The 25,462-nt window shown below is 27.3% G+C and overlaps 1 protein-coding gene and 1 long non-coding RNA gene across 2 annotated transcripts; both read left to right on the top strand.

Moving 5' to 3' along the window:
* The first annotated feature begins 187 nt into the window (after window positions 1-187).
* LOC136075769 (uncharacterized) lies at window positions 188-4,337 on the top strand. The gene is made up of 4 exons (XM_065789206.1): window positions 188-345; window positions 3,505-3,767; window positions 3,858-4,110; window positions 4,262-4,337. The coding sequence occupies exons 1-4, from the start codon at window positions 287-289 to the stop codon at window positions 4,335-4,337; spliced, it is 651 nt and encodes a 216-aa protein (XP_065645278.1). The 5' UTR covers window positions 188-286.
* Window positions 4,338-4,491: 154 nt separating this feature from the next.
* On the top strand, window positions 4,492-5,428 carry LOC136076675 (uncharacterized). Its single transcript, XR_010636472.1, has 2 exons — window positions 4,492-4,671; window positions 5,214-5,428. It is a non-coding gene; the product is annotated as an uncharacterized LOC136076675 (long non-coding RNA).
* The last annotated feature ends 20,034 nt before the right edge of the window (window positions 5,429-25,462 follow it).

Raw genomic sequence — 25,462 nt, forward strand, 5'->3', positions numbered from 1 at the left:
CCAGTAAACATTGGACGTCTGCTAGACGTCCTAGGACGTGCAAAACTGGTCCAATCGTCCGTGGCGTGCTTAGACGTCCAACTTAGTCTAAATTCTTCTTGATCCATTGCATTCTCGTAATTAGACATCCGTGGACGTCCATAAACGTCCGAAGGAATTAAGTTTTGATTTTAATGCGCATGGGCTTACCGAAGCTATTTTATCGACGTGCTTAGCTATACTTTCAACTCGTGTTAATCTTGTTAATCTGTTTGATTTAAATTTAAATTCTTTTAAATTATTCGAAATGGAATCAAAGAGTTCTGAAAAAAGAATTAAAAAAAACCCTGAAAAAAGATCCCACAGGTAGGTCAACACTATTTATAAGGTTCAAAGCTTGCTAGATTTATTAGCCAGATTATAAACCTTAATTTTTCGTACTATGAGAATAAGGTCATTATCATAATATGTATTTATAAATAGAGGTTTATAAAGCTATTAGTCTTAGCTTTAAGTCAAAAGCTAGTAGTATGTTTTAAATGATTTTATAATATTTCACTTGAATAATAGTAAATTATATAAGTAATATAATGGTTGATAATAAATATCTTAGAGTTGTGTTGCTTAAGAAAGATTCTAGACAATAGCTTTTTTCCTTATTAAAACAATAACTATATTTACTTTTAAGCAATCTTTTTTATACCTGCTATTTTAGAATTTATATACAATTTTTATTTTTATTTCTAGTTATTTCTCTATGTCATAAAGAAAGAACTAAAGAAAAAACTAAAAAAATGATGCGTAAAGGTCTACTGTCATAGACTATGACAGTAGACCTTTACGCATCATCAGTTTGTAATTGTTAGTAAATTCTCTCACTTTTGTATATATATATATATATATATATTATATGTCATATAATATATGACATAACATATGACAATCAATATTTTAGACACTTTAATAACTGCATATATATACACACATATATATATATATATATATATATATATATATATATATGCAGTTATTAAAGTGTCTAAAATATTGATTGATTGACATAAACATAAACTATGTTATATTTTCTTGCATTTATTTTTATACGTTTATTGTTTAACTGCTTTAAAATATGATCAAGAGTCTTTATTTAGATTAAAACCTTTCAAATAGGGTATACTCAACGTTCCTTCTCTAATTTTATAATCAAATAGTTATTATTTTGTTTAAGCGAGCGAACTACTTATTGGCGAAACATCAGAAAACATGTTTTTGCAATCTCACAATCTGATGATGAAGACGAGTGGGTTGAGGAGCACTTAAGTGATACAAACAAAGAGTTAAACGAAAATTGTTCTTTAAAATATTCACAGTTATTTCCTGAGCATCGATCAGATAGTGAATCTAGTCATGACTTCTTTTCAGAAAATAATTCTGCTGAATTTCATGATAACAATTGCTTGTCTGAGACAATAGATTTTCCTTTAAGTAATGATACTGTTGATTATGATACTTCTATTGAATGCCAGTTCTCTACTTTTAATGATGCCAGTTATGACCATTTATTGTCTGAACACATTCGTATTTGGGCTCTGCAACACCAATGCACACAAGCTTGTGTCAATGATTTGTTAAAGATTTTAAGATCTCATGGTCATCAACTACCAAAAGACTCACGAATTATCTTGGGCACATAAGATAAAGTTCAAACCATTGAATTAAATGCTGGAGAATATTACTACCTCGGTATAAGAAAAGGTCTTGAAGATATATTAAAGAATAATATTTGTGCTGATAAAGAAATTAAACTTTTGTTCAATGTAGATGGTCTTCCAATTTTCAAGTCATCTGTATACCAGTTATGGTTAATAACATCCCAATTTTCTACCTTCAATCCGTTTACAATTGCGTTGTATGGTGGGCATGAAAAGCCAACTGCAATTAATTTTCTGCATGATTTTTCAAAAGAACTTCAGGATTTTCATAATAAAACTTTTAGTTTATGTGGAAAGTTTTATATTATTTCAATATTTGCAATTCCATGTGACTCACCGGCTCGAAGTCTTCTAAAGGGAACTGTGCAACACAGTGGTTACAATGCATGTGAGCGTTGTGATGATTATGGGGTCCCAGTTCAGGGTCGGATAGTATATGATACAACAAATCCTAATTTAATTTCTTCACGAACTGTTAATGGGCTAAGGACTGGTCAATATTCTGAAAGAAATAATGATAACAGGTGTCATCATCACAATATAACGCCATTGTATGAAATACATAGTTTAGATCTTGTTAGACAATTTCCATTAGATTATATGCATCTGGTTTGTTTAGGTGCAGTGCGTCGTATTTTATATTATTTCAAAGGCTCATATCCACGTATATATTCAGGAAGATTATCTGCTGCAAACTTAATAAAAATTTCTATTCGTCTAAGTCAAATGAAGGGAAAGCTACCTTCAGAGTTTGTAAGACAGCCTCGTGAATTGACTGAGGTTAATTGTTGGAAGGCAACTGAACTTAGGACATTTCTTTTATATACTGGTATTGTTGTTCTTAAGAATGTTATAAATCCTAAAACATACAAGCATTTCTTAAGTTTAGAGCTTGCCATTCGTATGCTATGCGAAGAGAATATAAATTTGAGGCAGACTTATTTAAATTCAGCACGTGAATTAATTAACTATTTTGTAAGCAATGCCCATGAACATTATGGTAATACCTTCACTGTTTATTGTATTCATAATCTGAAACATCTTCCTGATGATGTTGAATATTTTCAATTGCCTCTTGATGCTTATTCTTGTTTTCGATTTGAAAATTATTTGCAAACTATAAAGCGTCTAGTGCGTGGTAAAAGAAATCCATTAAAAGAAATTATAAAAAGACTTGATGAGTTGAAGGGAACATTACAAGAAAATTCTACTCCTATAACAAAACTTGATTGTGCTAAAAACTCTTGGTTTCTTAGCAAAAATTATGTCTGCTTTATAAAAGAAATTTTACCAAATGGTAGATTGGTTTACAATGCCTTTAAAAAGGCTGAGCTAGATAATTTTTTCACAGATTTTATTGATTCTAATAAACTAAACATATTCGTCATAAAAAAAGATAAACATCCTTTGGAGAAAATAGATGATGTAGACATTGTATTAAGAAAATGTGTTTGTTTGATGCATGAAGATGATCGAGTTGTTATCCCTTTATTAAATTGTGCAAATTTTAAATGATAATAAATTTGTTTATTTGTGTTCATAGCTGATTTAATATCTCAGTTCTTAAGTTATAGTTTTCGGAGCTGTTTTTTCAGCTCTAACAGTTTGTTAAATCACTAACCCCAAGTAAAAATACATAAATTTGGAGTGTAATGCTGTTTTGACATTTCATAATAGTTCTGAGCTGCATGTTTTTATAAAATTAATTTTTTAAAAATGGATTATATTGTTTTGAAATTGTGTTTTGAGCTGTGGTAGAAACCTAACATACTAATTCTAAAAAATTTTAATAAATAGAAAATTTTTTCTTTAGACTATTCAGCACTATTGTGATAATTGAAAAAAACCAAACAACCAAAACAGTAGTTCCAGCTCACTGGGTTGACTCGGGTAGTTCTATTGTATATTTCCCCCCAAAAGGGTACAAGACAGTTGGTATGTATATTGCAGAATGGGCTGTACCAGAACCAGGATGGCAGGAATTTGAGTTTGTTGAGTATATATTAGATTCTGGAACATTAGAAACATGTAACCAGATGTTACATTTTCAAACTGAAGATGAGGCTGAAAATTTATGTAATCATTTTAACCTTTTGAAATGTTTAAATAAATGTTTTCCAGAACATAAAAGTACATTTTTTTAAACATGAATTATTTGTTATTTAGCAATACAAAAAATTAAAATGAATAAACGAGCTGCAAGTCCAGTGATAGATTTCGCGTCCAGTCCTAAATCTTCTCCTAAATCTTCGCAACGTTTTACACCTAGTGATATTTTGGAAACGCCTACAACGTCTTCGAAATTAAATATTGCATTGTTCAAACAAGATCATTCTTGTAAAACCACAAATTTGTTTGAGAAGCCTTCAAAAGTGGGTGATGGTGGTTCCTTATTGAAAGAAATGTCAAATAAACGCAAGTTAAAAATTACCAATAAGTCTTTTTATTTAGTTGTAATACATTATTTTTATGTGACATATTTATTGCTCGTTTTAATACCCTGTTCATTCTGACAATAAAAGGCATTATACAATCTAAAATTGTGTACATACTATTTTTTGTAATCTCAGGTTATCGTCAGGAAGAGCATCCGGTTATAAAACATTGCTTCAACTCTTTCATAATGGCATTTATATGTCATTATGAAGAACTATCCAAACCACACAAGTGTGGAAAAATTAATGTAAATATTACACACACGCAAAAAAACTCTTCGAATTGGTTGAAGATACCATATCTATTCAATTATTATGGAGGAATAAAATACATTTTAGATAAAGAACTTTTATGTAATTGTTTATTTTTTACTTTTGTGTATATATTTGTCAGATTAGAAGTGTGGGTGGACCAACTCCGCGGAGAACTATTAAGAACGTGCTAGATTGTGTATTAGAGCGCAGGGTGCAAAATTGTTTCAGCAAAGATGGGTTAAAAGGAAAGCGGAAATTTTTAACTACAGCACTTTATAAATGTTTAAAGAGTAAGTTTTTGTCCCATTTCATCCTTAATTTTTAAGCATTTATTAAAAATATTCTACAAATGTTATTTTATATATTTATTTAAATATATATATGTGTGTGTGTGTACATATGTATGTATATATATAAAATATATATATATATATATATATATATATATATATATATATATATATATATATATATATATATATATATATATATATATATATCTGGGCGTTAGCCACAAACCCTGCTGGAAATTCCGCGATATAGGCGGAGCCATTGGGCTTCCTAACACCCTTTATATATATATTTACATATATATATATATATATATATATATATATATATATATATATATATATATATATATATATATATATATATATATATATATATATACATACATACATATATATGTATATTTATATATATATATATATATATATATATATATATATATATATATATATATATATATATATATATATACATACATGCATACATACATACATACATACATACATACATTATTGCAAATTCGATATAATTTTTGTTTTAGCTGCACTTATATCTGACAAAGGTGGTTTTGAAGGGAGCGATATTGAAAGACTTGTTGGTGATTTGTTAAAACGGGCTGTACCAAAGTTGCAAAAAGAAGAAAGTTGTCACAATTCTTCATTAAGTATTGTAACAGAAGAAACTTAGTTTTTTTATTACTTATTGTAAAAGACGCTGTAACAGTAAATGGAATCTATTTTTATTTTTTTGACTAAATGTTTCCATTCCTTTAAACCTCTCCCTAGCTACTTATTTTTTCCGAATACTTGTATAGTAACCTGTTACTTAGTAACGGGTTATAAATAGTTAAACGGGTTACAAATAGTAACTTACTATAGTAAGGGGTTAATATACTATGTATATACTCAGTTTAAAGTTACTATAAATAAATTATAGTACTTTTAAACAATACTGAAATGTCAAAATAGTATCTTTATTCATAGCAAGTTTATTAAATTTGTGGTTGTTTAAATATTTCTTATTTAATTATAAATTGTGTTTTGTAATCATTGACTTAAGAATTCGATGTTTGTATATATATCTACTGCTTTTGTTTAGAGTATGCAGCTATTGTTATTAAACACAACAATATAAATTATATTGTTTATATACATATTATAATATCTAAAAAAATCAACAAACAAAAAAAATAGTACCATTTTGTTGGGTCAACCCAGTTGGTCAAACAATTATGTTTCATATTTCCCCTGAAATGGTGCGAGATATGGTGATATTTCAGTATGAGTTGTTATAAGACAATGATTGGAAGAAATTGACTTTCTTGAATATGCTGGGTTCTGACACATTAGAAACTTGTAACCAGATGCTTCATTCTTTAACAAGATGAAGATTTGTAATGTAATTATTTCAAATTTTTTGTAAATGTTTCCCAGATTATATTAATGTACATTCTCTGAAATGAAAAATTCTAACAAATAATTTTGTCGTTTAGAAAAAAAATAATTTAAAACAGTCAGCAAGTGGTTAGTCTAGTAGTTAATTTTAACTCCACACATTCTATGTCGTCTCAAAACTGATAAAGCAACAAGTTCTAAACTGGGTAAGAAGCCTTAAAAAGTAGGTGGTGTTTAGTCCCTTGTTTAAGAAAATGTTGAATAAACGCAAGTGCACTTTGAAGTTATCCTGCAAAAAGTATTTTTATTAGTTATTATATAATCTTTTTTTAATTTAAAGCGTAATAAATTCATTCATACTGACAATAAAAGTATTTTTTTATTTTAACTCATATGCAATGCGGTGATGGTGTAGTGGGAAGAGCGCTCGCTTTGTAAGCGAGAGTTCGGAGTTCAACTCCTACCACGTCCCTGGAAATACCGCGCTCAATTTAGTTACTCCGCACAGCGGCCTTGCTTGTCAAGGCTCGTGTGTCAGAGTTAAAGAGTCGAGAGAGGGTTGTACCACGAAAAAAATATGTATAAATATATATATATATATATATATATATATATATATATATATTTATATATATATATATATATATATATATATATATATATATATATATATATATATAAATTGCTATTTTTTTCCTCTACTCTAAGTTTTATAACTGGATTTTTAGGAAACCTTTAAGATCCTTTCTGAGGTTCCACTAATGGAGAAACTCATAGTTAAAGAAAAAGATAGGTAAGTGTTTATACTCTCTCCAGGGTGGTCACGCCTTCTACCTATATATATATATATATATATATATATATATATATATATATATATATATATATATATATATATATATATATATATATATATATATATATATATATATATATATATATATATATATACAGCTATGCTCAAATGTATGGAGCACCCCTATATTTTATTTAAAATTCAAAAGTAATGAACAAATAGTAAATATGAATGTGTTTATTTGATACAAATTATTTCAATTCAACAATATTATTTAATATAATTAATATTTTGTAGCACCTCCCTTTGCCTTGATCACCGCACGTAGTCTTTTGGGCATGCTGTCCACAAGATCCTTACATACATTCGCTGGTATTTTTTCCCATTCATCCAGAATTTTCGCTTTAAATTCTTCTTTGGATTTACATCTGTAAATTGACAACTTCCTCTTCAAAATAGACCACAAATTTTCTATGGGTGACAAATCTGGAGACTGGGGGGGCCACGTAATGAGGGGAACTTCATTTGTTGAAAACCAGTCCAAACTTTTTTTTGCCTTGTGGCAAGGAGCGTTATCTTGTTGAAAATAATATTGAGGGACATCTTCGTCAAATAATTTCAATATTGATGGCTCCAAAACTTCATTTAGCATGGTAATGTAGCGCTCTGCATTCATCCTACCCTCACATAAAAATATTTCACCTACGCCACTGGAGGCCATGCAACCCCAGATCGTTGTGCCACCACCGCCAAATTTGACTGTAGGGATGATACATTCCGGCTCAAATGCTTCGCCTGGTCGTCGTCTTACAAAGGTGCCTCCAGGTTGCCCGAAAATCTAGTATGTATGTATGTAAAATAATTGAATTAGATAATGAACTGTATGTTTTGGCCAAGGCACTGGAGAGGATAAACATGTGCTGGTGCAAATTTATTTTAGGCCCCCTTTATAATATGACTATAGTCTCATTTAATATCACTTATTTTAAATCCAATATTCCAACGGGCATTTGTTTAAATTATATGTTCTGAATGTCTTTAGAATGTTTAAAGAAGATTTCCAAAAATTAAAAAAAGTTTTTTTAACAATGTTTTTAGTTGTTTTTTTTAAACTTTTAGTTTTTTTTAAAAACTAAAAAATTCATTAATTTTCATGGGTTTTTCATTAAAATTCATTAATTTTTATGCGGTGCACCAATTGTACTCCATTCTCATAGGGCCTGCTTTTGCCGCAAACATTTCAATTACATCTTCATTAGATATTGATAAATGATTTTATGTACATAGATTTGTGTTTATGAAGAAGCTCAGTCACACTTAGAGAAAGCAGCAGATACTTCAAATATTGAAACTGACACCGAAGAGAAAAAAGGGACAAAGCAAAAGTAAATTTTACTAAAATTAGTTTTTAACAAATAAAAAATTTTTCAATAAAGAATTACACAAATCATGCACTTTTTTTGTTTATAAAGTTAAGTTTATATTAAAGGAGAAAGACAGCAATGACATTTTGTGAAATTGATGAAGATATTGTGGTTGGTGATAAAGAACTATACGGAAGATACTATTTTGATAATTCAAATAGCTAAAGAACATCTAACGTGATTCCAAATATAGCAGGTTAACTATTTTTGTAAAAGTAAAATAATGATTTGTTAAAATAAAATGCTTATTTTTTTACTGAATTATAGATGTTTTTAAATCAATATCAACTCCCCATTTACACAGTGAAATAGCAAGCTTTTCAGTTGTTGAAAATAAAAATGACTTCTCGAAAGAAACTAATCTTAGAAATAGATATTGTTGTGTTTGTAAAAAGAGAGGTGAAAGTATTGGCTCAAAAAAAGTTTTTGAAATTAAAAATGAAAATATGATAGATAAAGTTGTATATCATTTTAAACTTGATCGAATAAATCTTATACATGATCAGATAATGTGTTACAAGCACTTAAAATCTTTGAACAAAGCCGGGTTTTTTCTTGATAAAAATATAAATGTCATTTCTAACAATACACTTGTTGAAGATAATTCTAATGATGAGTCAAATCCTAATATTGTTCTTGAAAACTATAATCATTTCGATTCTAGGAGTACTGATAAGGGTTCTGAAGAGTTCGAGAATGTCGATGACAACGATGACAATGATTATTGCAATAAATCTATTGAAAAGAAAAAGATCAATATAGAAATCGATAGAATTTCAAATTCACATGGTTGCTGTTTTATTTGTAAATCTGAATCTGGTTCGACTCCATTTAGTAAAATATCAAATGAAGGGATAATTGATGTTTTTATTAAAACAAATATATTTATACCTATTGATAGTAGGTGTTGTAAGTTTCATTTGACAGACAGTAAGTGGCTGAAAGATGAATATTTAAATAATATTTCATCTTTCAAAAACTCCGTAAACTTAAATAAAACAATGATACAAGATTTATTTAAAAGTTTTTGGTCTAGAGATTCAAAAACTGCATCTATATTTGCAAAATTTAGCGAAATAAATAACGTAACAACTGAGTTTTGTTTCCAAAATACCGGTTTTACCAAAGATGAATTTTTATATTTGGTAAGTGAATTAAAAACAATTAAAAACTCTTTCAAACGTTCGAAAGAGCAAGCTCGTGCCGTTTATCTCTTTTGGTTAAAGACTGGTCTTGATCAAAATTCAATTGCGTGTTATTTTGGTTTGTCGTGTCGGTCAAAGGTTCAAAAGTATTGCCATCAGATAAGAATCTCACTTAGTGCTGATTTTGTTGAAAAGAATTTAGGAGCAAAATCACGATCACGAAAAGATTGGCTCTTAAATAACACAGACATGATCAAAGATTTGTTTGACTTAAAAGAAGAACAGCTAGCAATTATAGCCGATGGTACTTATCTATTCTGTGAAAAAAGTTCTAATAATACTTTACAACGAAAACTGTACAGTGGGCAAAAAAAAAGACATTTAGTTAAGCCTTTTGTAGTATGCACTGCAAATGGTTTTATTATTGATGTTTATGGACCTTTTGCTGCAACTATGAATGACGCAACTATATTAAGTAATATTTTAAAAACCAAAAACGATATAAGAGAACTAGTTGAGCCCAATGATTTATTCATTTTAGATAGAGGTTTTAGAGATATCGTTGATGAATTGAAAACTACATATAAAGTGTTTACGAAGATGCCAACTTGTTCTAAAAGTCAGTTAACTAGTTTACAAGCGAACCATACTAGGTTTGTTACAAAATGCAGATGGGTTATCGAGGCTGTTAATGGTACATTTAAACAATCTTTTAAATCTTTGGAAAAAACAAGGAATACAATGCTTCCTCATATAATGACTGATGTTAGAATAGCTGTCTCTTTGATTAACTGTTTTCATGTAAAATATATATCCGATAAAAAAGACGGTAAAGATATTGCAATTCTAATGAAAATTAAAATTAATTTCAAAAATGATTTGGAATCATATATTTTGAACACAAAAAATAAAAGTAAAAAGCATTTTGAACCAATCGACGCGTTAGATTTAAACGATTTCCCAAAGTTTTCTATAGATGATTTGCGAAAATACATCACATTTGGTAGCTATCAACAAAGCAAAGTTACAGTTATCTAGCAGAACATTTAAATAAAAATGGAAAATATATTATTTTGATTGATAAAAATATTCAACAAATTCAAAATTATAAATTGATTTCCGCTGAAATTCAGTCAAGACATTCAAACGCGACTAAGTATAGGTTATATATTAAATACTTGCCAAATATCGATAGTTCAGAATCAGTATTGTCTTGGGCATGCGGGTGTTTTTCTGGTTTAAGAACTTGTGGTTGTTGTAGTCACATTGCTAGCATTATACTTTATTTGTGTTGTGGAAAGTATTTAGAAAAACTTCCTAATCCAGGCTCAAGGCTTATGTTTTTTTTACAAAGTGAAAATGAATCAGAATGCGAATCTGAAAAAGAAACATTAGAGATAAATGAAACTATGAAACGAGATATATCAACGAGTTTAATACAATCGAAAGCTAAATCTAACGTAGAATTGAATATAATTGATTCTGAATTAAGTATTTCACTATTGAATAAGAAATCTGCAAAAATAATTAATGAAACAAACTTTAGATCTTTTTCAAAGCATTTACCAAAATGGGGCGGCTGTATTTTGTTAAGATGATTTTAAAATGGATACAGATTATTTTTTGCTGTGTCAATTATACCGAAGTATTATCATTCAGAACACTTGCACAATTGATTATTTAATGTTGGCTATTTGGTGCTCATTTTTATTGTCACAAAATATCATAAGTGTATTAGAAGAGAATAAAAAAGATATCAAAATATATAATCACATACTCGATATACTCATTGAAACTTGTGAATGGGATAGAGTAAAAACTATATGGATTCTTCTTGTTATGAGACTAAAACCAAATGATTCTTTAACTTTCAGTACTCTTGATACAGAATGCAATGCGTTTATTCGTTTTTTAATACATTTTCAGACAATTCAGTTTAATTGTTCAACCTGTAACAAAACGATTTGTCCAAACATTAATGAGTTTATCTTAATTAAAAACGCAGAGAAAGTAACATATTTAAATATCAAGTTGAATGAATTGTGTAAAATCTGCTCTAATGATTCTACTGCAAAGTTTTTATTTCACCCATTTTGTTATTTTGTAGAGGTGTTCCAAGAAGATGAAGATGAACTAAATATAAATGATATCCCATTATCATTTATAATTGATAAACGTTGTTTCAATTTTATATGTTGCACAATATTTAATAATGAAACAAGCCACTATAGATCAATATTTTTATTAAATAGTGAATTTTATTTGGTAGATGATTTAAGCAATTCTATCATCAAAAAACTACCAAAAATGTACAATATAAAAACTATTTTTTATTATTTGGCTTAAATATATAAAATTACAATAATTTTTCTTGTTTATTGATTTTTTTTTTTTTTTAATTTTCGGCCAAAAAATATTTTTACCAGATACCAGATTTACCAGAAAACTATGACGCCAAGCTGATCGGGTTTAGATTTTTTGGCTGGTAATCCGTAAGACACTAACAATACGTTGATGTAAAAATCTAAACACGATCGGCTTGGCGTGATTATGGGCCAAAAGGCATAAAAGTAGTACAGACTCCTTTTATTTACAAATATTTTATATATATATACATACATAATCAGGGGCGTTGCGTGATAAAATTCCAGGGGGGGGGAGGAGGGTTAAGAGACTTTGTTTTTCCCAACTGCTTCACATAGTTTTCACAATTATTTTTTATAATTCAAGAATCCAAGAAATTAATTTCTGTCCTATTTACAAAATCTTCTGATTGTTGTACTACACTACACTCACTCTCATGAATTGCCAATTATCAGTATTTATTAACTTTTATTAACAAAACATGGCTTCCTTTACATATATACAAAATATTCAATTCAAAAAACGTCTATAAGTTTTATCCATTCATAGTGAAATTGTATCAGTACAAAAAAACACAATTTACAAATCCAATAAACTTTACAAACCATTCTGGCAGCATATGTAGCAGTTTAAAATTTTACGGAAATGGATACAAAGGAATATGGAAAATATTATTTTATTACAAGACTTATACGCACAATATTTTATCATCAGTCTATCAATTTTTGTCTACTGTTTGATTTTAATATGACGTTTCTTCAATTAAACCCATCGTTTAACAAGGTGTTCGGGGTTAACTCCTTTACAAAGTTCTTTTTCGCACTTCAGTAGTATAAGACTATCCAATCTCTCGTCACTCATTGTTGTTCTCAGATGTGATTTTAAAATCTTGAGCTGGCTGAAAGAACGCTCATTTGATGCTACACCATAAGCAGCTGTGATTACAAAAATGCATAGTTTATGGGCTTGTTTCAGTATATCCTTTAACTTCACAATATGGTACAAAATGTCTTTCAGCATCTTGGCTAGTATTCTTGATGACTTAAAATCTTCATCACCTTCTAAATAACAGATATCTATCAAAATTTCTATCTGGCCTTTCAGCACATGGACGTCTGGAATATGATCCTTGTATCCAGGAGGAAAAAGTTTGTTTGCTTTTGTTAAGTTTTCAATACTCAAATTATCTTTATTTAACGGAAAACTAAAAACTTTGGTGATTGGGGCAAATATTTCCGTTAATGCTGCCGAGTTTTTGGTTAAACCCATGGCTAGAGAGTATATGAATTCTTTGAATTCTTTCCGGTAAAAAGCTTTCATCTCCATTGCTATTAATCTATGGTGTTGTTCGTAATCGTTTTCTGCATCAATGTGCAATTTCCTAGAAAATATTACTGCACTTTCAATCAAATTATTTATGGCATCTGTATCGTTACTGATATTTTGTATGTACTTGGCAGTACTTTCAATTACATTAATACTGTCAATGACATTGAAGTTTGGACTTCAATGTCATTGACAGTGTTCTAAGATTTCTGGTAATATTTTTATCTTCTCAATGATATTCTTCATGAAGAAATGAGTACTAATGAAATCAAAAGTTGTTACTTTTTTCAGAAGTCCCATTACCTTAGTTCTCGTGTTAGTATCAAAAATCTTATTCTTTTAGATGATCTGAGGAAGATCAATAACCTTTTCTAAACACTGATTTAAAGCCTTAACAGATTTTGCTCGTGCGGTCCATCTTGTTCTAGACAGGTTTACAAGCTGTATTGCACAGTCAATGTCTTTAAGTTTTTCTTTTAAATGACTAAATCTTTTTGTGCTTGATGTGAAGAAAACATGAAACTGTTCGAGGACATTAAACAATTCTCGTATTAAAGTATTAACATTGCAGGCATGTTCAAGAGCAGTGTTTGTTCTGTGGCCTTGGCAAGGTATGTATGGTACATTATGGCCAACTTCTTCTGTTATATACTTTTGTACTCCCTTAAATTATCCAGACAATGAACTCGCGTAGTCATACGACTGAAAAGCCATCTTTGATGTGTCAATGCCTTCTTTATGTAAAGAAGATAAAATTAGCTCAGCCATCCCTTTTCCAGTCTTATCAGTGCATTCGACAGATTTCAAAAGCCTTTCCTGAATCTCACCGTTTTCACTGGTTGTTCTCACAGCTATACTCATTATGTCCTTATGTGACATATCGGGAGTAGTGTCGGCCATCACGGAAAAAAAATTGGAGCTGTTAATTTCATCAATGATCTTACTCTTTAATTCAGTTGCAATTAAACTAATCATTTTATTTTGAGACGATGGACTGGTGTATGTAACTCTATATGGACGAAGGGCTCTATCTTCAATCCAGGCTTTTAGTGTGGGATTGTGGTGAGAGATTAGATTCACAACTGCAACAAAGTTACCTTGATTAGCACTGCCTGATTCCCTAAACGCTAGCCCTAGGCATCCCAAAGTCTTGCATTTATCGAAAAGAACTTCGACAGTTTTTCAATTCTGCACCTCTATTTTTTGCTCTTCTATTAGAGCAAGTCTATTGGATTTTTGAACTTGCGTCCTATTCAAATTTTTTATCAGAAGATGTTGTTTCTTTTTCTATGGATATACCACACGTTGAAGTTGATGTTTCAATTATTATGAAGTCTAACTTTTTATGCTCACTACTTTGTATTTCATCATCCACTTCGACATCGTTACCAGCATTCGAAGGTTCTATTTTTTGTTTTTTTGAAGCTAAGGAGGCTATAAAAGAATTCTCTAGGGCTCCCACTGTTTTTATATGAACCTTTCTACCAAACCACCATAAACGGATCTTTTATGACTGGTTTTATAGTTGTTATCAAATACTGCTTTGCATACGCAACATTATAATATATATCTTTTGCTTTTCATAGTTAGTGCTGGAAAACTTACCATAGTAGAATAAGACTAATAATTCTATTACATATTCTTATTAGGCATATTACTTCTACAAACCTAATTCTGGTCCTACTTTAGTATAATGATAATTGGAAGTAATAACAGGCACAAAACGTTCATATCAGAGTTTAGCATTTATTTTCTTATACTTTCTGATAAAAGCTTTTTATAAAATTACTATATTAAAAAATGAATCATATCATTTTAAATGCTATCATATCTTTTATACAAAGACAGAAATGTTAAAATCAATTCACGGAAATAAATATTCACGTTTCAAAGTAGAAAGTATGAAAAAAAAATGAATAACTGCTTTTAGTCAAACATAAACTTGCAGCTGCCATTTTTATTGTTGATAACAAAAAAAATAAGCGCGAAAAAAAACTTAAAGCTGTGAAATACAGCCTTAAGCCGTTTAATAAACGTAAAGTTTATTTGTCCAAGTCAAAAAAGAATTAGATCTTTGATGGATTTTCGCAAAAATTTTGATTTTATTTAACTAGAAAATATTTTTTGATTTTATCACCGATTTCCCAACTGCAACAACTTGTGGCAAGGAAATTCCCAACTTTTCTATTTTTTAGATTCTGGGAGGGGGTGACTCCCCCTCCTACCCCCTCCAAGGCGACGCCCCTGTACATAATATATATATATATATATATATATATATATATATATATATATATATATATATATATATATATATATATATATATATATATAAATTATAAATCAGTAGAAAATCACTTAACAAAGTTTTTTTTCATTTCTATTAATGAAACACTGTGTTTCATTAATAAAAAGACTCATCAGAAATACTGAGTTTTTTTATTGATGAGAGCATTTCTGATGAGTCTTTTTATTGATGATATTCAGTGTTAAATGAAAAAAAATTTTCTTAAGTGATTTCCTACTAATTTATAATTGCTCAATTCTTTTAAGAACATTGAGCACTCTATTTTGTAGAATACATTTTAAAGTTGTTTAAATATATATATATATATATATATATATATATATATATATATATATATATATATATATATATATATATATATATATATATATATATATATATATATATATATATATATATATATATTTCGTAAACTGTTGATATATATTTTTTTGATATATGCATCAAAAAGCGATATCAAAATACCGTCGGCTATTATAAAAATCAGTGTTAAATCGCCAAGAAAAAATGATTGTTGATTAAACGTTGAAAAGCAACATTCGATCAACGTTTTTTGTAAACACCAAATCAACGTTGATAAGTGGCTAACATTTTGGACAAAAAATCAATATGGAATCAATGTTGACGAGAAACATTGAATCAACATCAAATCAACGCCTCATTTTTTAGCGGGTATAGCTAGAATAGCCTAAGACTCAAACAAACAAAAAACAATCGACTATTTTTAGTATCATATTCTAAAAATAAAAATTATTGAAAAATATTTGGAAATAATTTGTTTTAACTTTTTAGACAAAATTTCTAATTAAATATGTATGTTAAATATCTTAAATATCAATTTTAACTTATTGAAAAAAAAAGTTACAGTACTTCTTTCATGCAACTTAGGAAAATATTTCGGTATGAAATTTAAACAAGGTGCTGATCGGGACTAAAGTATACATGCAGCGACTTAATATCGAGTTTATAACTATTATTTCTAATATTTATATAAAACAGAGTTTTTTTTTAATTTTTTTTAATTCTGATTCACTCCCAACAAGGCTACAGTTAAGTCATTTTTTAATGTATTTAAGTATACCAAAAATTATATTGACTAAACTATATCCGGGTATAGTTTTGTTCAAATCTCAGTTATTTATAGTTGTTGAACATCCAAATCTTCAGTTTTTTAAAAAAATAATATTCTTTTTCTCCGTTTTAATTATCGCAAAGTTCAGTTTTAATAAATTAGAACATTCTTTTTCTTCTTTTAAATCGTCTCAAATTCTTGACAATCAATAAATACGTAAATACTGAAAAATTGCTGTTTTGACCAATGTGTTAAAATAAAATAAACCTATTTATCCGTCTGTTAAATACTAAATTAACTTTTGAAACCATTAATTGTTCAGTAAAACATTCATTTTTAGATGACATCCAGGAACTATTTCAGATCCATAAACTAAATATAAAAAAATCAACTCAGGTTAAGAAGAATGTTAAAATTTAAATTTCAGAAAACATTGTTCCTGAAGATAATTATCAACGCGATTTCGAAAAACGTACTATCTACAATGGCTGGTAAAATTTGATTATTTTCTTCAGTCATTTCGTTTTCGCGACTCACGGCAGCCATCTTTAAATTAAAAGTGTTGATTTCCGCCAAATTATTTGATTGATATCCTTATGAAACCAAGGTAGATAAATAAAATAAGAAATAAATCAAAATAAATAGTGGCACAGCGACACTAGGCCATAACAGTTAGTTAAGTTTGTGTGTGGTGTTGTGAATGTATTAAGCGGTGTTTATATACAGGTGTTTTCAATTAGTACAAAATGCAAAATTTCAATTTGTACAAAATACAAAATACTAATCAAAAGTATTTTAAGTACAAATACTAAATATTTTAAACAAAAGTATTTAAAATACAAATACAAAAAAAGTTTTTAAAATAGTATTTTAAATACTTAGTATTTCAAATACTCTCAGCACTGATATATACAAGAATTGTGACGATTCACTGGCAAGATATAGGACATTCGGTAGAAATTATATTATAAGATTGTATAAAGAAATTCACAAACTAAAAAAATTAATGATCTGTTTACAAAATACGCATGAATGAATATACAATTTTAACCATACTATATTCCGATAGTTTTTGTAATTCAAGCGGTTTACAAAGGCTTTAAAATTTGAATGTCATCGAAAAAACCAAACAATGTCATTGTCAATTAGTTTACGGAGACAAAAAATTTATCAAATAATTCAAAAATATTTTCGAAGCAAGTTTTCGTAGATTTTACACTGAACTTTTTAAAGTTACGAAGTTGAAGTTTTTTTTTTTTTGTTGGTAACATTGACTAATTAACGTCTTCATTAACGATTTTCAGTGCTTTTGAAAATCGGTCAGAATTATGACGCGGCCTAAAATAAGTCACTTAACACTATTTTGACTAGCTTTTTGACGGATCTTAAGACGTAATCTAACTTGACGGTTTGGAAACTTGCATCAACTAATAGTTAATAAATGGGTGTGTTGTATTGCTCAAGCTAAAATTTAATATAAAGTATTGTAAACTTTCATTCATCTTCGAGATATCATTTGTTGCATTTGATATCTAACGAAAGGCGAATTTAGCAAGTATGCTCGTTTTTTAATTTTAAAAAATTTGGTTACAGATAATTGTTTGTTTCCAGTAATAGGTATGTTACATGAAATTTTTAAATTCATCAAATTCTAGGTTGTTATATATCATTAAAAAGAGCTTTATTTCATTATTCCAAAAGTGAAAAAATTTTCAAAATCGAACCACCCTACAAAAAGTTATGACGTTTTAAGTACCGATTTTTCGATATTAGGATTTGTTGAAGATACTGTGGTCAAAATAAAGTTTTTATTAACTAAAACTATGATAACTTAATCAATTCTTATCCAAAAGTTTACATCTTGGTATCAAAAGATAGATACAAGAGTTATCTAAAAATTTATAAAGGTTTCTAAATTACGGGCGCATCCGGGGGCAAGAGGGGGCACAAAACCACCATCAATACCGGCAATAAAGACTAACAATATTTGTAAAAAAGTATTTTTTTTTAATGAAAATATAAATTTTTATATACATGATGTTTTGCAATTAGCTATCCGACCACAGTCAAATATAGAAGTTTTATCATTGTTTTTGGGTGGATGTAAGGGTGATGGTTTCAAACACCCTATTGTCAAAAATGACTCTTTTTTTTAATAAATATTTATCTTTATAATTAATCTAGTATCAAATCAAAAATTATATTTTACTACTTCACAACATCACTAGCAGCCCACCCTTTATTTTAAGGGGTGTAGATGGGGAAGAGGCGTATCATCGCCCCCCCCCCCCCTCTTTTACAACCTAAAAAAAATTATATCTTTAATGAGATTCGAAAGAATATTTAAATGTAATTAAAATAATAAACTTTAATATAAAAACATCTTTTACCAAAATTCAAAATACATCACATAATACTTAGTGATAGTTATAGATGGTTCCCCCTCTAACCTGAAAAAATTTTTAAAAACAAAAAATGTTTTATAATATTATTTTAATTAGTTTACATCTTGGCTTTTAGTTAATGATTAAGATATTAAATTCCATTAATGAAACTATATAATAATCATTGTTAACAATAGACACGACGTGAATGTAGCTAGACCCATCTATCAAAAAAAAGTTCCACTACTCACTTTATATTTTTACAAGTTCCACTACTCGCAATTTTTTTTGTGCAAGTTCCACGACTTGCTGTAAATTTTTGTTGCAAGTACCACTACTCGCTGTACATATTTTTTGCAAGTTCCACAACTCCGTGTACATATCTTTGCAAGTTCCACTACTCACTGAACATTTTTTGTGCAAGTTCCACTTCTCACTATAATTTTTTTTGCGAGTTCCACTACTCGCTGTAACTTTATTTGCAAGTTCCACTACTCGCTGTAAATTTTTTTTGCAAGTTCGACTACTCGCTGTACATTTTTTTTGCAAGTTCCACTACTTGCTTCATACTATATATATATATATATATATATATATATATATATATATATATATATATATATATATATATATATATATATATATATATATATATGTATATAAATTAGTAAAAAACAATTATCTAACTTTTTCTTCAACTTGAAGTTTCACCATTGCTGGATCATCAGGAGGAGTTTCTGAGAACTTTTCCTGATGATCCAGGAATGGTGAAGCTTCAAGTTGAAGAAAAAGTTAGATAAGTATTTTTTACTAATTTATTATTGCTCTGTTCTTTAAGATCATTGAGCACTCTATTTGTAAAATACACTAACATAATTTACATATATATATATATATATATATATATATATATATATATATATATATATATATATATATATATATATATATATATATATATATATATATATATATATATTAGTCGAAAAATAGTAAAATCATGTAGTAAGATAATAAAATGCATGTCCAATTATCAAAAAATAATGGCAACATATTCACATTAGGAAAACATCAACTCAAAACATATTCACATTAGGAAAACATCATAGGAAATATCAACTCAATGAAAACATCAACTACAATGTCAGCAACCAGCTAGAACTTTTTCATATAATAATCAACAGTTTCAGAATCATTTTCTTTTCTAGTCCAGTAAGAAATAGTAATAGCCTTTCTATGTTTTTTTTAAGTTTTAGTATTCTGCTATTGTGCAAGACTGTCATTGCTCTAACGGAATCATATCATTCATAATTATTATTGATATAGTATGTATTAAATATATATATATATATATATATATATATATATATATATATATATATATATATATATATATATATATATATATATATATATATATATATATATATATATATATTATATTATAGTATATATTTAATATATACTATAATATAGTATATATTAAGTATATAATACACTATAAATATAATATACTATAAATAGTATATTAAATTTAATATACTATAAATATATTATATATGACTATATATTTTTAGACAAATATCAGTATATTACTAATATATGATATATTCTAAATACATAAAAAAGCAATATATTATATTATTATATGATATAAAGCTTTTTAAAAATGTAATAATATGATTTGGACTGAGAAAAAAACATGTATTATTGATTTAATATATAATAAATGTTATTTTTACATTGATACTTTATAAATGTAATATTAGTACTTATATCAAAAAATCATTTTATATAAAAATAACATAAATTTTTTATAATTATTATTATTGGCTTATAAAAACGAATATTTTATCCTTCAATACCCCCCCCCCTCTCCCCCAAACAGAAGTCGGAAAAACAAAATTTAGGTACCAAAAGTGAGGGTAAAAATAGGGTATCTGCTAGTTAAAATAAATTCTTGAAATTTGGCATGTGCATAGAAAACGTATAAACTTAAAAAAAAGAATAGGATAGAAAAAAAAAAGATAATATCTTCAACATTTACTAAGCACAAGAAGTACAACACACTTTTTGATATCAATAAATAACACTTTAACTTTCGTCAATATAATAAAAAAATACTCTTTAAAAAAGTTCAACTATTCTACTTTTAAAAAACTTCTAAGTTAATATAAAATTCTAAAAAAATATGCTACAAAACATCATCCTACCATACTGCCTAAACGCCAAGTTTTAAAAACGTGGAACAGTTTTTTAGCACAAAAATCGGTTCCGTAAAACGCGGGATTTAACATACCTACCAGTAAGCATTCAATATATCATCAAATATTGTAAACATACTATTATGAGTAAGCGCACTAATTGTACAATTTAACGTAAGAAATTTCAAATATTAATGATTAATAAATATTTAAAATTTGTTATGTAAAATTGTGCAGTTTAGTTAACACACATGTATATGCACTAAATTATACACACACACTCACACACGTGTGTTTAGGACACACTCAAGGGCGTCCCCAAAAACAACAATTTAATGTGCTCTATATGATAAAAAAACACTGGTTTAAAAAAATTTTTAGATTAAAATTATTTTTAGGGGTCCCCCAAAACCTTTAAACATATAACAAGATCCTATAATTATAAAAAAAAATTCTTCAAAAGTGAATCATGTTGGGTCTAAAATAAAGCGAAATTATAAAAAATTTTATAAATGATGACTATATTATATGAAAAAAATTATGTTAGACTTAACAACATTAAAAATGAAGGTTATTAACTAAAAAAGAAAAAGTGCATCTTGAAAAGTTTTTTTTACAATATGTTTTTTTAATGGAGTTTTTTCTTTATATATTTTTCATTTTTGAAATTTTCATATGATTACGCCTTATTTGAGACACAATATTATACACTTTTAAAGAACTTTTTTTTTTGATAATATTAGGAAGTTATTAAATAATAAAGGGTTTTGGGGGACCCATAAAACTATTTTTTATTCATAAGTTGTGTAAGTTCAATGTTTTTTTGACAATTTGCATTGAGAAGGTAGCAGTATATATTTTTCAAAAATGTTGTTTTTTATGACACCCTAACACAAACATAGATAAAAACACACATACACACAAACACAAAACAATTATTTATTGTTTTTATTGCATGCGCTTGTATTATTATAATCATTACAACCATTACTGTTGTGTTTTTATTTATCAACACATTTAGTTGTTTCCACATGCTTCAATTTGTATCTATTGATTTTTTCTAAATTTAATTATGCCAATTCTCAAATATAAGAAAAAAAAAACATTTGCATCATCCTCATTTAATAAAAATTAATATATATATATATATATATTTCTTTAAGCACTGTGTATATATATATATATATATATATATATATATATATATATATATATATATATATATATATATATATATATATATATATATATATATATATATATATATATATATATATATATATATATATATATATATATATATATATATATATATATATATATATATATGTGGCTGGATAGCTCAGTTGGTTAGAGCGTTAAACGGAAAGTTAAGAACCGGACTGTTGCACGATACGGGTTCAAATCCTGCCACCGCCAACTCAGCGCTTGAGTAGTACTTCTGTACGCAAAAATGTTGGTCAATAACGGACGCTACTTTGGATTAGTCTTAATGACTATTTGTGGCTGTTCCTATGCTAAGCCAACAATATCTTCGGATAAAAACATTGTATAGAAAAATATAGCATGAAAAATTCAAATAAAAAAAAAAAAAAAAAAAAAAATATATATATATATATATATATGTATATATATATATATTTAGGGGAGAGTGGTGTACCTTGGAAGCACATCAATTGTGCTGCCATCTTGAGTGATGAATTCATACTAAAATTTTAGTTGCATGTATTGGCCTCTAAAGGCTCTTAATAAGTTGTTTTACCACTGTATAACACATTCGTTGTTGCAGTAAAAATAAAGGTATGTTTCCGCTACCAAAAAGTAATTTTTTTAGACCACATTTTTTTTTAAGATTAGGTATAAACTGTGTTTCAAAACTGTTATCAAAAATTGTTATCTTGTTGTTAAATTGTTATCAAAAATTGTTATCAAAAACTGTTATCAAAAATTGTTAAACATGTTTTCAGCTGCATTTATGCATGCGTGAAAATGCTTAACTCCTAACCTATAAACATATGGTAGCGGTTTTGTAAAAAATGTGGTAGTGGTGTACCTTGGAGGTAGCTAATGTTGTAGGTAGCTAAATTTACATGATTTTGTTAAAACTATTATGAGTAATATTTGTTATGAAAGTATTTTTTTAATGTAATATGTTGTTATAGTTTATTATGATTTTTTTTTATTAAGAATTTCTTTAATATAATATGAGGTGTGTATTTCTTAGTAAAATTGTAATTATTTTTTTCGAATTATTATCTTCTCTTTGATAACTTTTTCAAATTATCTGAGAGATAATAAAACTGTGTATGAGTTGGACAAATTAGACATGGTCTTTTAGTTACCACATCCCTTTATTACAGGAGGTTCTGCAGGACAGCTGGAAAAACTCATTCGGCATTAACTTTGATTACCTGAATGTAGAGTCGGCAAATGCTAAATCAAAGTAAAATTACTTGTTACTAAACTTTAATGTAGATATTTGTTACTACTTAATAAACATTTCTTTTGTAAGTTTTTAATACTTCTTAGTATAAATTAGTTTAAGTTAATAATAATATATAATTTCAGCATAAGTATTAATTAATATATAGTTTATATAAATCTAACTAGATAGATTAATATTTTCTCTGATATGAAGTTCAATTATCCTATAAGTAAACATTATATCAAATTTCTACCATGTTGAGTATTTAATCTGTTAAAACAATAACATCTGCAAGGTACAACATACATACCTCCATGGTACACCACCGGTGGTGTACCTTGGCTGTACTGTAAGCTATTTTTTAAACCTTAAAAAAGGGCTTAAAAAATATGTCTGGATTTTTAATAAAAAATCCTAGAGTAACGAATATCATAAAAATAATGAAAATATATTATTACAGAGCGTATTGTAAGTATTTTTTTTTAATATTTGTAATAGTTTGAAAATACCTCCGAGGTACACTCTCTTCCCTATATATATTTCTTTGAATACTGTATATATATATATATATATATATATATATATATATATATATATATATATATATATATATATATATATATATATATATATATATATATATATATTTGCAACATCCTCATTTAATAAAAATTAGTATATATTTATATATATATATATATATATATATATATATATATATATATAAATATAAAATAAATTTTTTAATTTTTCAAAAACTATTTGTTAAAACATGACCAAAACAGACTCATTTATTACAGTGGTATATCTGCTGCTATTGTACTTCCTAACTTTTTACACCAGTTGTTACAGCTATATCTTATTATTATTACTTTATTGATGTTAAAAAATGAAAACAATCCATTAGATTCAGTTTTGTGAAAAATTTGATATTACGTAAATACATTGAACAAATTTTATGTTTCATTCATTATATATTTTATATATATATATATATATATATATATATATATATATATATATATATATACATATAAATAAATATATACATACATATATATATATAAATATATATATATATATATATATATATATATATATATATATATATATATATATATATATATATATATATATATATATATATATATATATATATATATATATATATATATATATATATATATATATATATATATATATATATATATATATATATATATAAATAAAAGACTGTGAACGACTGCATAGTGATATTAATTGGATTACAGAATAGACAAGAATGTGGCAAATGCAACTCAACAAAAGCAAGTGTAAAGTAATGCATATTCTACGGAGTTCTAATTTACTAAAATTTGATTATTATACAAATGACCTTAGCACACACCAGAGAATTAAGCTTGAAGTAACAACAACTGAACAAGGTTTAGGTATAGTTTTGTCATCTGATCTTAAATTTCATGATCAAGTCACAAAAGCATCACATAAAGTTAATTGAATGCTTGGAATTCTAAAAAATACATTTATATCTGGAAATGTTAATAAATGGAGTAAACTTTATATAGTTAATGTGCAACCACATTTAGAGTATGCAGTGTCAATATGGTTGCCTTATTTAAAAAAATTATTAAAATTTTAGAGAAAATTCAAAAACGTGCTTCAAAGATACCACACAATCCTCATAACCTTAATTACTCTATTTGCTGTTCAGCAATTAAATGCTCATTGCTAGAAAAGAGACGCCAACAGGAAGATCTAATTGAAAAATACAAACTAGAGAATTTTTAAAATAAAGTAGTCCGGCACAAATAACCTTTGAAGGTCTCTCCACGAGCTGACCAACATTTACAACACCGCAGAGAAATCATAAAGAACTGTGCTCAAAGGTATCATTTCTTTAACAATAGAGTTGCTTTGCTTTAGTGATTTGGAATACACTAACAGATGA

This window comes from Hydra vulgaris, chromosome 02 (genome assembly GCF_038396675.1).
Source record: "Hydra vulgaris chromosome 02, alternate assembly HydraT2T_AEP".
In the NCBI taxonomy this organism is placed as follows: Eukaryota; Metazoa; Cnidaria; class Hydrozoa; order Anthoathecata; family Hydridae; genus Hydra; species Hydra vulgaris.

What these genes read in the sequence shown, in the direction of transcription:
- LOC136075769 (XM_065789206.1), top strand. Translation starts at nt 287, where the DNA reads ATGGAATCAAAGAGTTCTGAAAAAAGAATTAAAAAAAACCCTGAAAAA. An exon ending in CCTGAAAAAAGATCCCACAG is followed by an intron (nt 346 to 3,504) that starts GTAGGTCAACAC and finishes TTTTTTCTTTAG; the next exon opens with ACTATTCAGCACTATTGTGA. An exon ending in GAAATGTCAAATAAACGCAA is followed by an intron (nt 4,111 to 4,261) that starts GTTAAAAATTAC and finishes TTGTAATCTCAG; the next exon opens with GTTATCGTCAGGAAGAGCAT.